At 36.8% G+C, this 15,723-nt stretch overlaps 1 protein-coding gene across 1 annotated transcript in view; it reads right to left on the reverse strand.

The window, feature by feature from the left end:
• LOC310719131 (protein phosphatase 1H-like) overlaps nt 1-15,723 on the reverse strand; it is a gene marked incomplete at its 5' end in the record, with an annotated part of 31,737 nt that overhangs the window by 15,085 nt on the left and 929 nt on the right. Inside the window, 2 exons of the mRNA XM_083528564.1 lie at nt 2,646-2,981; nt 12,524-12,683. Coding sequence (XP_083384690.1) covers nt 2,646-2,981; nt 12,524-12,683 — 496 coding nt within the window. The remainder of the gene's footprint in view (nt 1-2,645; nt 2,982-12,523; nt 12,684-15,723) is intronic.

Genomic DNA, 15,723 nt, shown 5'->3' on the forward strand with positions numbered 1-15,723 from the left:
TACTATTGTCTATCACCAACTTTGTGGTAACAGAACTCAACTTTGTGAGGACGAACCACAAATAGCTGGAAAAATCTGGTGTCCTAATGCGGTTGTCCATTTTATAGCAAGACATTTCTCTCTTTCTAGTATTATGTGCTCAGATGGAGTATAATATCAAAATACGGAATTAGACCTACACTGTTAGTACAACTAAATCTACCTGAATAAAAGTAAAGTGCAACATGAGTGTAATAAAGTGCAACATGAGTGCAATAAATGAGTGCTTACTGCAGTGTGAGAAATTTATTCTGCTCACTCACACTTTCTCCTGCGGTATATATTAAATAATTTATGGATAATATGGATTTTTTAAATGCAGAAATATTAGTATGAATATAAAACATTAATAGGTAAGAAAAGGGAAAATTACAGTAAAAAAAAAAAGAAAAAAGAAAAGGAAAATCCCATCACCTATTAGTCTTATCGACACATTGCTAATAGCACAATACGTTCATAAATGAAGAACATACTTCACTGAAATTTTGATTTTAAGTTCTAGTGAGATACCATACTTATTTTTGTTCATCTCAGGGGGCAGAGTCACTTGGGAAGACCAGGCCAGCACTGGGGTATATCAGAGAGCTGAGTCAGTGTATATAGAGGTGTGTAGGAGGCAGATCGAAGATGGAGCGGGCATGAAGAGGAGGCGGTGGACTGAGCAGAAGGTCTCGGGGCGGGAGGGAGGAAGTGCAGTACAGCTCTGTCCAGCTCCCCCTTGAGCTTCCAAATGAACCATCTGATGATTGTTTTAATACTGAGTGTCTATGTGTGTGTTTGTTTCCATGGTAGCTTTTCCTTAAAAATGATCTACTTTAACTTTTTAAATTGTAAATTTTGACTATAATGATCTCCCTCTGGAACACTAAGCTGTGACAAAACATGCATCATCATGTGTCGAGCTCCATCCTGAAGATATTAGTGATCGGTTTGCCATTTGTGTCCAACAGGTATTACGTTTACAAGTATTTTTGTAAAGACATGAATACGTCAAAAGTAAAATAGAAAGCAACATTCGTTTGCCTGGCACAGTCCACTATAACGTCTTTTTTATATGATAATCATTAAAATACATCCCGAGTTTTATATCTGCTTCGGTGTGTGAATCTATTTACCATCTCATTCTTGAGCCACCATTTTAGGCAGTAAATTATGACAAGTGTACATTTTAGGTTAGCATTCCCTCAAACCCTTTTCCTGAACACATTTCACACAATATGATTACATAATTATCTAAAGCTAGATAATGAGTATTTCCTAATGATCATGGGAAGAAGAATCTTCAGTTCTGTTCTAATGATATTGGTAATATATTTCTGTTTTTTTAATAATATTCATCAACTGACTGAAGGGGTCACTTTTAGGGGCCTGTTCAAATGGAGCATATTCAATTATTTTTTTTTTTTTGCAGTAACACAAGAAGTCCTCAGTGTCCTCATAAGTGTAAATCTGATTTAGCTGTATTTTCTGCATTTGTTAGTTCTCTGCTAAAAAATAATAATCATGATAAAAGCCACTTCAGTCCAGGAATCCAATGAGTCACGTGGCAATTTGCCTGCACATCAGATCAATTGCTGCCATCTAGTGGCAGAAAACATTTCCGTAATACTTAAGCTCCACACATTAGCTAAACCTGGAAATCCAAATAATTACCATATGCCTGTAAACAATTACTAAAATGAGCATATATGTGGAAAGAATTACATTGCAAGTGACACTGCTGACACAAAACAATGTCACTGCCAACAAAGAGTCAGGATCATTAGTGATCATTAGGGACTGTTAGTCCAGAGACTATGAATGGACGACTGACTGGACAAAGGCATTTATAAAAGCACTTGTGTTTATGTTCTAAACTGCACCAGGATTCTATTTTGACAGTGTATAATAATAATGTACTTTATAATAAAATCATTAAGAAAATGGTAAATATAAATACCAACCCTTACATTAAAAGTAGCAGCAATATTCAAGTTTCTGTACTATCAGCAATATGTAAAAATAACTATATATTACTAAGTAGCTGATAAGATGACTCATTAGGTATTTTTAAGTTTTAACCTGTAATTATTTGACTGATCAGTAAAGTTTCTAATCCTGGAAAACATTAAAAAAATATAAATAAATAAAATTATATGATCAATTTAAATAAAAAAAAATAAAAAAGGGCTAGTCAGTCATTCTACTAGTATACCAAACAGAATGATAAACTCTGTCAGAATACCGTAATGATATATAATTCTGCATCAGCAGCACAAACATCTAATTCTGCAACCATATATTTCAAATGAACTAATGTAGCGGTTTTATAGCAACAGAGATGACTTCTGAGTAAAGTATCTGTGATCGATACGTTTTACTGATTGTTAGTTTAATGATTTCTGCCTCCCACACTTTTGTATTGATTTGTGTAGTCTTATGACACAATGTTCTAATCACTGTTTACATCCATGTTTAGAAGTGGAGCAAACTGAAATAATACTTAGTTTTCCTTACATTAATACATGTTGAAGTTATATAAACTTATGTAAAAACAATATGTAGAATAAAACTACAAACAGTAACTTTTATGATGGTGCAGTCCACAAAACCCAGACAATCCTCACCATGTATTTGAAGGCATTCTCGAGGGCGCCAATCACCAGGCTCTCGTGCTGGATCTTCTTCTCTGTGAAAAAGCGTGGCGCAGCTGTGCAGGGTGAGTTGCGCAGCGAGGATGCTCGTGTTAGAGCTCGGGGCATGCAGGGGGTACTGGTGTGATCCAGGTCGTCTCCCATTACAGTGGGTGGCAGCAATGCTGGGTTTTGCAGGATATCCACAATCTCCTGGAGCTGCTCCACAATGTGCTGTTGCAGCAATCTGGAGGCCATTATAGCTGCACCTGAGCCAGCGTGCCCATCAAACAGAGCCCAGTAGTGGAAGACCAGCTCCGCATTCTCCATCTAATGATGCACAAACATACAGCAGAGAAACCAGACAGTTTAGCAAAACAGCATACAGTGTACAGCAAAGCGTATTAAAAAATTGGATATACTATAGTACTACCAACAGATAAATCTTTAAATTGCTTATTATAAGAATCATATGTATAAATGATTAAAAATAATTGTTGGACAAAGGTTACAAAAGAGGTTTCATTATAAAAGGTACTTATAGACAGAGATGGGAAGTAAACAAAGTACAAATATTTAATTTCTGTACTTAATTAGATTTTTCTAGTATCAGTACTTTACCTAACTATTTATTTTTTTGGACAACTTTTTACTTTCACTAATTTCTTTTTTTACACAAATATCTGCATTTTTTACTTCTTACACTTTCAATCCATCCTCATTACTTTAGTTTCAATCTATTTTATGATTTGATCAATATTTATTCTTTTCATTGCGTGCTGTTTCCAGCCTATCAACATATTTCTTGTCATTGCTCGGCTTTTTCAGTCTACCACTGGTGTATTATTTCCTGGCTCTCACACACCACAGGCGTTGACTAGTTTACGAAGCAAACAATTAGCAGGGCAGAAGGCAACAAGATGTCTGGGGGTAACGTGAATGAGACAGAGGGAGTCAGTGATGTAAACATGACTGAGAACAAAAACATTCCTGATCGCCTGATCATCATCATCTTTTCTCTGCTTGTGTTCTAGATGGTGGATGTTCAGCCTGGACACATTCATTTGGTAACAAAATCTTAAATTAGTTTTTTTTAAATATTAAATAGAGCTGTGAAAATCAACACGTTAAATCAGTAAACAGTCTCAAATCAAACACCAAAATCCGCAATGATGCAATTAAAACCCTCTGGGGTCGACAAAAGAGCCGGCGCATTTTGTGGCATTTTTCACCATATAACGCCGAAACGAGTTTAAAATACTAAATTTAAGTTATTAAATTATTAAGTTAATATACAGATAAAAACAATACATCATTTGAATCTGTAAAGGGTCTACTTTAATTTGTATACACCCATAATAACAAAACTTTGTTTTTGTAAACTAAAGAAAACAGACAGGGGGCGCTCTTTTCCATCTTTGTCTCCTCTCCTCACAGACATGTAAATAAAACAATCTGAATCCCAGTGAATACTTGCCTCACAGACATAATAAATACATGTATAGGAAGATTAAGATGCCTTTCAAATAAAACTATTCACATCCAAAACAAGTATTCTTTCATTATGTAATCGGTATGAAAGTTATGAGGTACCGTTTCTCCGGTATCACCTTATTAATCGTCCGTGGGGAAACATAGTAATAATTCTGTTTGGTGTCTTGATGATTTACGTAATTAAAAACACCACAATTACTTTAACAATTACAAGAATATTTTGTCTTCATGCTCTATTTTGAGTTTATGGTGATTGACAGGTTGATGGACGAGGTCAGACAGGAGTATCCATGGACTATGTTCGCTGAAGATATTGTGATTTGTGGTGAGAGTAGTGAGCAGGTTGAGACGAGCCTGGAGAGGAGGAGGTACACGCTGGAGAGAAGAGGAATGAAAGTCAGTAGGAGTAAGACAGAGTACATGTGTGTGAATGAGAGGAAGGGCAGTGAAGTGGTGTGGTTGCAGGGAGAGGAGGTGGTGAAGGTGGAGGAGTTCAGGTACCTGAGGTCAACAGTGCAAAGTAATGTTCAGAGTGTGATAGAGAAGTGAAGCGAAGAGTGCAGGCAGGGTGAAGTGGGTGGAGAAGAGTGGCTGGAGTGATTTGTGATAGAAGTGTGTCTGTGAGAGTGAAAGGTAAAGTTTATAGGTCTGTGGTGAGACCTGCGATGTTGTCTGGTTTAGAGACAGTGGAATTGAGTAAAAGACAGGAGGTGGAGCTTGAGGTAGCAGAGCTGAAGATGTTGAGGTTTTCGTTGGGAGTGATGATGATGGACAGGATTAGAAACGAGTTTATTAGAGGAACAGGTACCAGTTACCAGCGTGACTCTAAAACAGGTAGTAGTAATGGCTACTTTTTACTTAGGTACATGTCAGAGCCCAAACTTCTTTACTTTAACTTGAATGAAAAATTGTAGTCAGAACTTCAACTTTTACCAGAGTCTTTTAAAACATGAGCATCGGTACTTCTACTTGAGTGAAGGATGTGTAATTTTGCCACCTCTTTCGGTAATAGAAAATTGTCATTAGATTATTAGGCACTATAATACTTGCACAGCAAAAATACTATTTATTTATTTATTTATTTTCTTACACACACTATTTGTTAAGTGTATGAATAAAGGAACATGTCTAGTTTACACAATGAACCTGATCTACTAAATGTTTGCATGTAAACTATTGACAACATTCATAAAATATACTGTAATTTATCAATCTAAAAAAAAAAAAAAAAAAAAACCATTTTTTTTTTTTTTTTTTACAAAAGGTAAATTTTATTAATAAGCAAAATAACATGCTGTATTGGAGTTCCCTTTATTAATGTGCTCTAAAAGTACAAAAATCCAGGGAGGTGTCTATGCAAATATATTATTTAGGCTAAACACATCTTCAGGTACAGCGATCACATGACCAAGTAACATGACTATAAATTATAATTGCTTGAGCAATTCATCAAAAAATACTAAACATAAAATGATCACACAAAAAATCACTTTGCACTTTATAGATGCAGCAAATCTTTCTTTCTTTGCAACAAGTACCTTATGAATACAATATGAATGCAAAGTACTATTTTGTGTTTGTATTGTATTGTGAACATTTCTACACATCTTAATGCTTTGAGATGCACAATTATGTGGAAGTGAACAAGGTTAAGCTTCAGTTTCAAATTTTAGAATCTTTGGATATCAAGAACCCATAACACGTGCAAATAGTCTTGCTTATAAACTGGCACATGTAGTTTATGCAGAGGCTTGTTCTTCTTGCATCACTAACCACATCCGAGATCAAATGACACATCCATGATCATTTAATTGCGATAATTTTCTGGCTAATTAGGTTCTTTGAACACATGTGCTGATGTGATTAGTATATCAGGATCGAGCTGCTTGAAATAATTACAAAGTCATGCATGGCTTGAAAAGGCTTTATACTGTATATCGCTACCGTGATCGGCAACACAGTGATTGTCTGGTCAGTGGTACAATCGCCAAAGAGCGCACACGTTTTTTTTTTGTTTTTTTTTACTCCTGCAGAGCAAGAGTTATAGCTTTAGGTTATCAAGAATTTTAAAACCGCATTAAAATGGCAGAAAACACCTCAAAACAAGGATACATGCAGAAAGTTCTGATAAATGAAATTGAATTAAAATGAAATTAGATATTACTTTTTTATGTCAGAGCCAACACAGGACCCACTATGTGAGAACAAGTAAACGTCAAATATTCAATTTGATTCAATTTCATTTGTATAGCACAATGAACATTTTCTGCTTTACAAAAATAGATACAAGAACATTCCGTTTAAAAATAAACACTATTAATACTGTACTTGACTAGATGGGCTTTTATTATGAGGGTCTAACAAAGAAAAACAATATCTTTTTTAAAGTAAACTATTTTGCAATGTTGCAGGATCCAGTTTATCGTGCATTATGCACCTGTACTTTTCTTGCTTTTTCTGCAACAGGTTGCTCTTGTAACAATAGAGAGGACATGGCTGCGACACACTTCCTGTACCACCTCATCTTATAAAGCTATGATCTAATTCTGTTTACGTGAAATAAGCCTGCTCACGGATCTGTTGCTATGACAGCAACTGCAGGATGAGCTTTAAAAGAACTGAAAAATCCTGGATCATGTCAAATCGTCAATAATACGATCCAGATAAGTGGGTAATCCAGGTACAAAGAATTAACCGCCGTTTTTAGTAAATCCTGTGCAACAAATGAGCATTTCAATTTATTAACCTGTACCTTTACTATTTAAAGTAAATAACTGTAAATATCTTGTTTCTATAAACTAAAATTTCTGTGCAAAGTTGTACAACCCTTAAAGCTAGATTAAAGCACTAAAAGGATTAGTCTGCACACAGAGAATATAAACAATTCACATGAGTACTTCTAAATATAAACGACTGCCATCCTCTGATATCACATAATGCCCTTAATGTGAAGGATGATGTATGCACAGGATGTGTGAATACATTATGCTGCATTTGATGGCTTTCCTCATCTAATTCAAGCGCATAACCAGGCACTTAGGAAACACAAACAGCAGGGGAGCTGGGAACCTGAGACAAGCAGTCAAAGAAATAAGCATTTATTATTTAGTTTTTTAGGTAATTATGCTGGAACTAAATGCAGAATATGGACATAAAAAGCCCATTGTGTTTACATTAAATAATATTAACTGTAAAAAAGGTTGAATCCCAGTTAAAGATCGTCCTCAATGAATCTGACATTTTATTGTGCTTTTAAATCAGGTCAGTGGAACAAATTCTAAAAAGACACACACACTGAAATCCAAAACCTCAGAGAGGTCAGTAGATCAGAGGAAAGAAAATATTTCCTTTTTTTATATAAATTTCACTGATGTCTGTTTTACACAGATCAATACTGCGATAGCTATTATCAGGTTACATATTGTGTAGTTCTAATACCTGTCTACAGTTTCAGAATCAAACAAGGCGCATTATGGAACAATAAATTAACCCCTTAATCACCAGGCAGGTCATTCCCTTTTTCCAGATTAGTCTCACTGTTGTTACTGAATAATTAATAGACATTACAGGATAACAAGATTAAAGTAAATGAGGTTACTGTTAGCCAACAGGGTACCGGTGGAAATTGGGCTACTGTTGGCCGAAGGAAGAGAAGAAGAGGAGGAAGACATCTACAGAGACGGCAGGGAAAGGAGAATTGTAGGAGAGTGGATGTTCGGGTTGGTACTTTAAATGTTGGTACTATGACTGGTAAAGGGAAAGAAATAGCTGAAAGGTATATATGTTATGTGTTCAGGAGTGGAAAGGGAGTAAGGCCAGGAACATTGAAGGTGGGTTGAAACTGTTCTATCATGGTGTGGATAGAAAGAAAAAGGGTGTAGGGGTGAATCTGAAGGAAGAGTACAGTAAGAGTGTAGTGGAGGTGTACACAGTACACACAGGTGGACTATGTTCTATGCAGGAGATGCAACCTGAAGGAGATTGGAGACTGTAATGTGTTGGCAGGGGACAGTGTAGCTGGACAGCATCGGATGGTGGTCTGTAGGATGGTTTTGGAGGTGAAGAAGAAGATGAGGAAAGTGAGGACTGAAAGAAGAATAAGATGGTGGAAACTAAAGGAGGAAGACTATAGTATGAGATTCAGGTAAGAGGTCAGACAGGGGCTCAGTGGTGGGAAAGAGGTGCTGGATGATTGGGCAACTACTGCCGGAGTAATAAGGGAGACAGGTAAAAAAGTACTTAATGTGACATCTGCAAATAGAAAGAAAGACAAAGAGACATGGTGGTGGAATGAGGAAGTGCAGAAAAGCATAAGGAGAAAGAGGTTGGCAAAACAGAATTGGGATTGACAGAGTGATGAGAAAAGTTACAAAGCCAAGGAAAAGGCATATGAGGAGCTGTATGTGAAGTTGGACACTAAGGAAGAGAAAAGGATTTGTACCGATTGGCCAGGCAGATGGACCGAGCAGGGAAGGATGTGCTGCAAGTTAGCTCAATAAAGGATGGCCATGAAAATGTGTTGACTAGTGAGAAGAGTGTGTTGAGAAGATGGAGGGAGTATTTTGAGCAGCTGATGAATGAGGAAAATGAGAGAAGGTTGGATGGTGTGGAGATGGTGAAGCAGGAAGTGGATAGGATTAGTAAAGAGGAAGTGAGAGCAGCGATTAAGAGGATGAAAAGAGTGGAAAGTCAGTTGGACCAGATGACATACCAGTAGAAGCATGGAGATGTTTAGGAGAGAAGGCAGTGGAGTTTTTAACCAGGTTGTTCAACAAGATTTTGGAAGGTGAGAGGATGTCTGAGGAACGGAGAAGGAGTGTGCTGGTAGCTATCTTTTAGAATAAAAGTTAATCAGTCACACCATGAAGTTATGGGAAAGAGTAGTGGAAGCCAGGCTGAGAGAAGAGGTGACCATCTGTGAGCAACTGTACGGTTTCATGCTGAGGAAAAGCACCACAGACACATTATTTGCTTTGAGAATGTTGATGGAAAAGTATAGAGAAAGTCAGAAGGATTTGCATTGTGTGTTTGTGGATTTAGAGGAAGCGTATGACAGGGTGCCGAGAGAGGAATTGTGGTATTGTATGAGGAAGTCAGGTGTGTCAAAAAAGTATGTGAGAACAGTGTGACAGCTGTAAATTGTGCAGTAGGAACAACGGACTGGTTCAAGGTGGAGGTTGGGCTGCATCATGGATCGGATTGTTTGCAGTGGTAATGGACAGATTGACAGACGAGGTCAGACAGGAGTCTCCATGGACTATGATGTTTGCAGATGATGATGTGATTTGTGGTGAGAGTAGGGAGCAGGTTGGGAAGAGCCTGGAGGGGTGGAGGTACGCACTGGAGAGAAGGGGAATAAAAGTCAGTAAGAGTAAGACAGAGTAAATGCGTGTAAATGAGAGGAATAGGAATTTGTGATAGAAGAGTATCTGCAAGAGTGAAAGGAAAAGTTTATAGGACTGTGGTGAGACCTAAAATATTGTATGGTTTAGAGACAGTGGCATTGAGTAAAATACAGGAAGTGGAGCTGGAGGTAGCAGAGCTGAAGATGTTAAGGTTTTCGTTAGGAGTGACGAGGATGGACAGGATTAGAAATGAGTTTATTAGAGGGACAGCGCATGTAGGACGTTTTGGAGACAAGGTGAGGGAGGCGAGATTGAGATGGTTTGGACATGTGCAAAGGAGATTGGGTATATTAGTTTGAGAATGCTGAGGATGGAGCTACCAGGAAGGAGAAAAAGAGGAAGGCCAAGAAGGAGAGTTATGGATGTGGAAAGGGAAGACATGCAGGTAGTTGGTTTGAAAGAGGCAAATGCTGTGGCAACCCCTAATGGGAGAAGCCGAAAGAAGAAGAAGAAGTAAATGTTACTGTTAATGAGCCTATAATAGCTGTAATAATGACTGCTGAACTGACAAAAACTTTTTCGAAAAACAACCAGCTAACCAAAACATACAACCAGTCAATGGATGTTTTGCAGTCTTGCACACCATCCTGTGTTAACTTTAAACTGTACCGATTGTGTGTGAAATTTTGACCATGAAACTGTTTGCATAGCTCATGTTCTTTGCTCTGTCCAGGGCAAAGTGTGAGGGGGAGAAACACATGATGACTCATGTGGCTTAAAAATAATGTGGGAGTTAGAAAGAATGTAATTGTGACTGCAGTGTGATATGACTGCAGGGACTCTGAGATGCTCAAGTACACACAGAAAGCACATGTTTCTGAGTGTGGGCTGAAACTAAGGGTGATATAAAGGAAACAGAAATGTGCAGAGTAACTGAAATAAGGTCATAGACGGACTAAGATACTGATGAATTCAGAAATGAATCATACGTTATAGTTTACTGCATGTCGCAGGATTTAATTGCGAAGCCTCTATTTCAGAGAAGATGGCATTAAAATGTTCTATATCAAAATATGTTAGATCATTTATTTTGGAAGAAAATTGTGAAGATATTATTTTAAATAGAATAACCCTTAGCCATCAGTGGGATATCAAGAAATTTAAACAGTTTTCCTTTATTTTGCCTGATTACTCAAATAATCGGATATAGACCGACCAGGAATAGCATTATGGCCACTGATTAGGCATAATATTGTGTTTGCTGCCAAAACAGTTCTGACCTGTCAGCAATAACTTCTTCAACAATTTCAGCTACAGGAGCTTGTCTGTTGGATCGGACCACACGGGTAAGCCTTCACTCCTCACGTGCCTCAACAAGCCATGGCTGCCCATGACCCAGTCGCCAGTTCACCACTGTACCTTCCGTGGAACACTTTTGATAGATACTGACCACTGCAAACCAGGAAAATCCCACAAGAGCTGCAGTTTTTTTTAGATGCCCTGACCCAGCTGTCTAGCATTCACAATCTGGCCATTGAGCTAGAGTGGGCTCTTAAAAATAAACAGCATATGCTGATTAGACAGCTTGTTGGGGTATTTAAATAGCAAGCATTTCAAAACGTTCAAAATCTGTTTAATGAAACAAATGTTTCCCATTGTCTATAAAAATATTGGCTATTGTTTTAGTTTTACTATTAAGGAACTTGCTGTCACCTAGAAATAATGTTATTTCCTCTCAATGTGATGATCTACAGTGGCATAGTTGTATGTTTCTTTAAATAAAATAAAAAAAACCCACAAAATATGAAGTGAGTATTAAATGCACAGCTACTTTATATTTTACATTTAAAAAATGGATTAATGGACAAAGATTTGATCCCCCTTACAGTTGTAGTCTCAGATAATGAATTTGTTGAGCCTGACTCATCAGGACTTGTTAGAAAGGTCAAAAATGATCATTGTCAGCTGATGACAATTGTAGAGTGTAGTAAAGTCTCTGACCCTTCAAACAATAAAACTCAAAACTCGCGGGTTTCTTTGCTGAGGATCTGAAAATGAACTCCAATCTGCCGACAAAGCAGAGGAAGGTTGTATCAAGTGCTTCTAGCTTGCAATTTTTCACTATTCAAAATGTAATAAAAAATGTCAGATAAGGGGAAAGTGTAGAAATAAAGGCAAGATTTGAAAGACCAGAAAAACCAGTAAGGCACAAACAGACACTCAGGAAGGTTTAGCTGGCAGAGGAGTGGTGATGCACCATTCTGCCGTGCCGAATGCCTTGCACTTTCATGATATGAATGGAAAAGTCATCAGAAGTCATCACAACACAAAATATTTGAAATATGTAAAACAACATCTAGATAAGGAAAAGTTGAACTCTGGCCACAATGATCAAAAATGGGTTTTACGATTTAAAAGGAGCAGCATTTGTTGAGAAAAACATTTTGACGTTAGGTATTGAGGCGAATCTATTAGGTTGTACGCTGCACAGTAAAAGTGTACAGGATGAGAAAGGAACAGATTACAGCAAATATCAGCAAGTTCTGTAATCAAATGTGACACGGTCAATCGAGACACTTTAACAGTACAATGATCCAAAACCTCAACAAAAAAAAATCATGTAACAAGAATATCCGAAATCCTCTGAGGAATATATTAAACATGCTGCGCATGCAAGATGACCACCAATCTCAGAACTAAAACAAGAACAGAAAGTATCCTAACCGGCAAACGAAAGCTTATGCAAGCTGCGAGTAGTTGTGTTTCCAGTGTTTTGCACGTCACAACTGTTTTTCCTATTTAAGTTAATCAGATACAAAAGGTAAATGCATTAGTATCGGAAGAAAAAAAAAATTTTTCATGTACTTTCCTGCAAATTGTAAAAATCTAAATTTGCAATATGCAATAATACTGCACAACAGAAACAAATGGGGTGAAAAGACTGTGGTCAAAGTAGATGAATGTGATAAATAGTGATAAATATTCTCCTGTAAGAACACTCGGAGAACTGAGAAGACAAAGCACAGCACTCACTGAGCTCTCAGAAAGGTTGTGGCCCTCTCCATTAGGCAGTGAAGATCTCCTTTTGGATGGTTTGCAGGGTGTGAAGGACCCAGTGGGCCTCTTCTTCACCACCATGAATTCACAGCAGGCCTGGTCCTCATTTACAGTACTTTTTCCAGCATTTATCACCCTGACAATCACATAGAAAAAAATGTTATGTACTCATAATCAGTCCTTCACACATGTAGATCATTTCGTCAATGACAGTAGTGCTGACATGTTATAAATGTGCATTTATTAACAGTTTTACACACCAATTCATGAAAATCTAAAAAGAAAAAGACATTTGAGTACAAGACGCACTTGCGATCCCATGATATAAAGTAAGCAAGCTCTTAACATTTAGAAATTGTGGTGAAACAAGCTTGGCTTCTGTATTTCTCATCTTCTGAATGGAAAACTGTGCAATTAAGGCAGAATAATAAGCTGGATGCCTGTGAGAAGATTAAATAATGTCAGTGTGCTAAGCTTTAGGGGAAAAATATAATTTTGCACATGAGCTTCTAACTAACAATTCTACTTGCATATTTACAAAACCCAAGAGCAAGCGCAAGCAAAACACTCAATGTATACAAATGTATAGAATCCTGAATGCCCAGGAATTTTTGAAAGAGAAATGCTTACAGTTCTGTGCAAAGCTGCACCAAAAATACTGGTTGTACTTCTTATGAGTGTGATAAAAGAGGGCAGATCTGACCCAGTTTTATCAAATACCTGCCAATTTAAGCCCAAACAGCTCTGACTGTGTATTACTTTTACAGAACAGCCAGGGTGACTCACAACAGTTCAAGAATATCATGCTTTATAAAAATGTTTTAACAAAACAATCCTACGCACTAGAGCTCCATGACTAAGTAAATGGGAGTTTGTTCAAGGGCCCAACACTGGCTCTTTTGATAAAGCCACAAGACCACCGTATAACGCCATCTTCAAAAAATTTTTAATTTACCAATCTACAGTGAGAAATTATTATTATTTTTTTTTTTTTGCAAGATCTTCCCAGCAGTGTGTGTATATAACAGCAAATTCAATCCAAGGTCAGACCATTAAATGCTCAGAGACATAAGAAATCCATGAGCTACATCATATGACCTACAGATTTCTCTAAACACATAACATTTTTATGTTCATGTAGGCATAATCAGAAAAATATAACAACAACAAGTATGAGGGGTTTGGGGAAGTGTGAGCAATGGAAAGGGCATTGCAAATTCATTGAAATAAAATGACTTTGAACAGGATCAATGAACACTATCCTCTGACCTGATAAAACTAAGATTGAGATTTTCTCATAACTGTTAAGCATGGTGGTGCAAAATTACAGGAAACTGTAAAACAGTGCTAAAAAGGGAGGTGGTCGCTCAGTGGTTTAGGCATTGGACTTTGGATCAGAAGATCACAAGTTCAAATCCCAGCACCACTAAGCTGCCAATGCTGGGCATTTGAGCAACCCAACTGCTCAGTCCTGGATAAGGACATCTGCCAAATGCCGTAAATGTAAATCAAAGTGTTTAAATCAGCAGAAGAAGAAGTCCAGACCTCAACATCATTGTGATCCTGTGGCAGGATCCAAATTGAGCGGTGCACAAACAAATAGCATTTAATTCAACCTAAATTTTTGCTAAATGTGTTTCTTCTAAAATATAAAAAGGACTTTTTGCCCACCTGGTTTCTGAATGTTTACATAAGTTGATGAAGACCATACAATTGTAATTTATGCATTGATGGTTAAAAACATGAACTTGAGAACGGTATACTTTTGTTACCTCATGACTGTATATTTAATAGAGCTTTGGGAAAGTAAAAAAAAAAAAAAAAATGAAGGACACAAATATTGCAAGAGATCATTTCAAAAGATAAAACTTAAACCTCAGACACACTGTAATTCTCTGTGCCTAAAAATTCTTCAAATCAGGCACTGATAATTTTCTGCTATGCTGCACAAAAGTCATTTGTTTAACAGGAGCATGTCATTATAACACACAGACAAATTCACTTGCAGTATTTGAAACTGGAATACTATAATAAATATGCATGTCATCTGTGTAAAGTGCAAACTTCCCTGCAATTTCAGACAATTTCAGATAAAATAATAATAATAATTATACTTAAAAAAAAATAAAATGAGTTCCCCTTCGTCAATGACCACAGAATAAGGGCTATATTTTCAGATACTAAGATGTGGGAGAATGCTAGAGTTCATTTTCTTCGTGACTTAATTCCTTGTGAAGCCGTCCCTGCTCTATCAGCAAAAATTTTTTTTAAAGCATGAATAAGTGTTTTTTTTTTTCTTTCCTTTTTCTTTTTAAACCAGCAAAGCTGATTCATATCTTTCAGCTGAACTCAATAAATTAAAAAGCTGCAAAAAAAGAAAAGAAAAAAAAAAAGCAGTGCAACCACTATTAGAGAGTTCACTCTATCCTTTGGAGGAATGTGATTTAGACCAGGCCTGTGCATGCATACACTCTCAAACATGCACAAATCATGAAAACACTACAATGACCGACAAAAAAAATATCTAAGCTGCACTTAAAATATTAGATTAGATTCAACTTTATTGTCATTACAAATGTACAAGTACAAGGCAACAAAATGCAGATTGGGTCTAACCAGAATTATGGGGCATAGGCAATTAAGGAAAGTGTGCTTCCACAGACGCCATTAGGGCAACTAACATTACTACTCAATCATTTATTATTATTTCATTCTTTTGTACATGCATCTTCAGTAACCACTTTATGCTGGGCTGGCATGTTTCTGGGAGCTTAGAACCCAGAGAAAACCCACATTTAAGGAATCAGTATTTAAGCAATAATACCTGCTGTGCACTAAAAGTGTGCTACTAAATCTTGTTCATACAAAATGTGAGATTTGTTGCCTTCAAATATATAATTATGACAATTTTAATATTGAATTAGGTTCTGATAACACTACTGGTTGCATGAACCCTAGTGTCCACTAGCACACCCTGAAGGGCTGAAGCATTTCCTGTGTCCAATGATGCTTCTTAGCTTGCACAATCCACACCCTAACTGTAAGTAACAGCAAATTCTGTGGTGACTGGAAAATTATTCTTTATATATATATATATATATATATATATATATGGAATGAAAAAAAATAAATAATTATCACTTTGCCTTATGTTTACAGAAAATGTGCAACTAAAG

The sequence above is a fragment of the Silurus aristotelis genome (assembly GCF_946808225.1).
Source record: "Silurus aristotelis genome assembly, chromosome: 24".
In the NCBI taxonomy this organism is placed as follows: Eukaryota; Metazoa; Chordata; class Actinopteri; order Siluriformes; family Siluridae; genus Silurus; species Silurus aristotelis.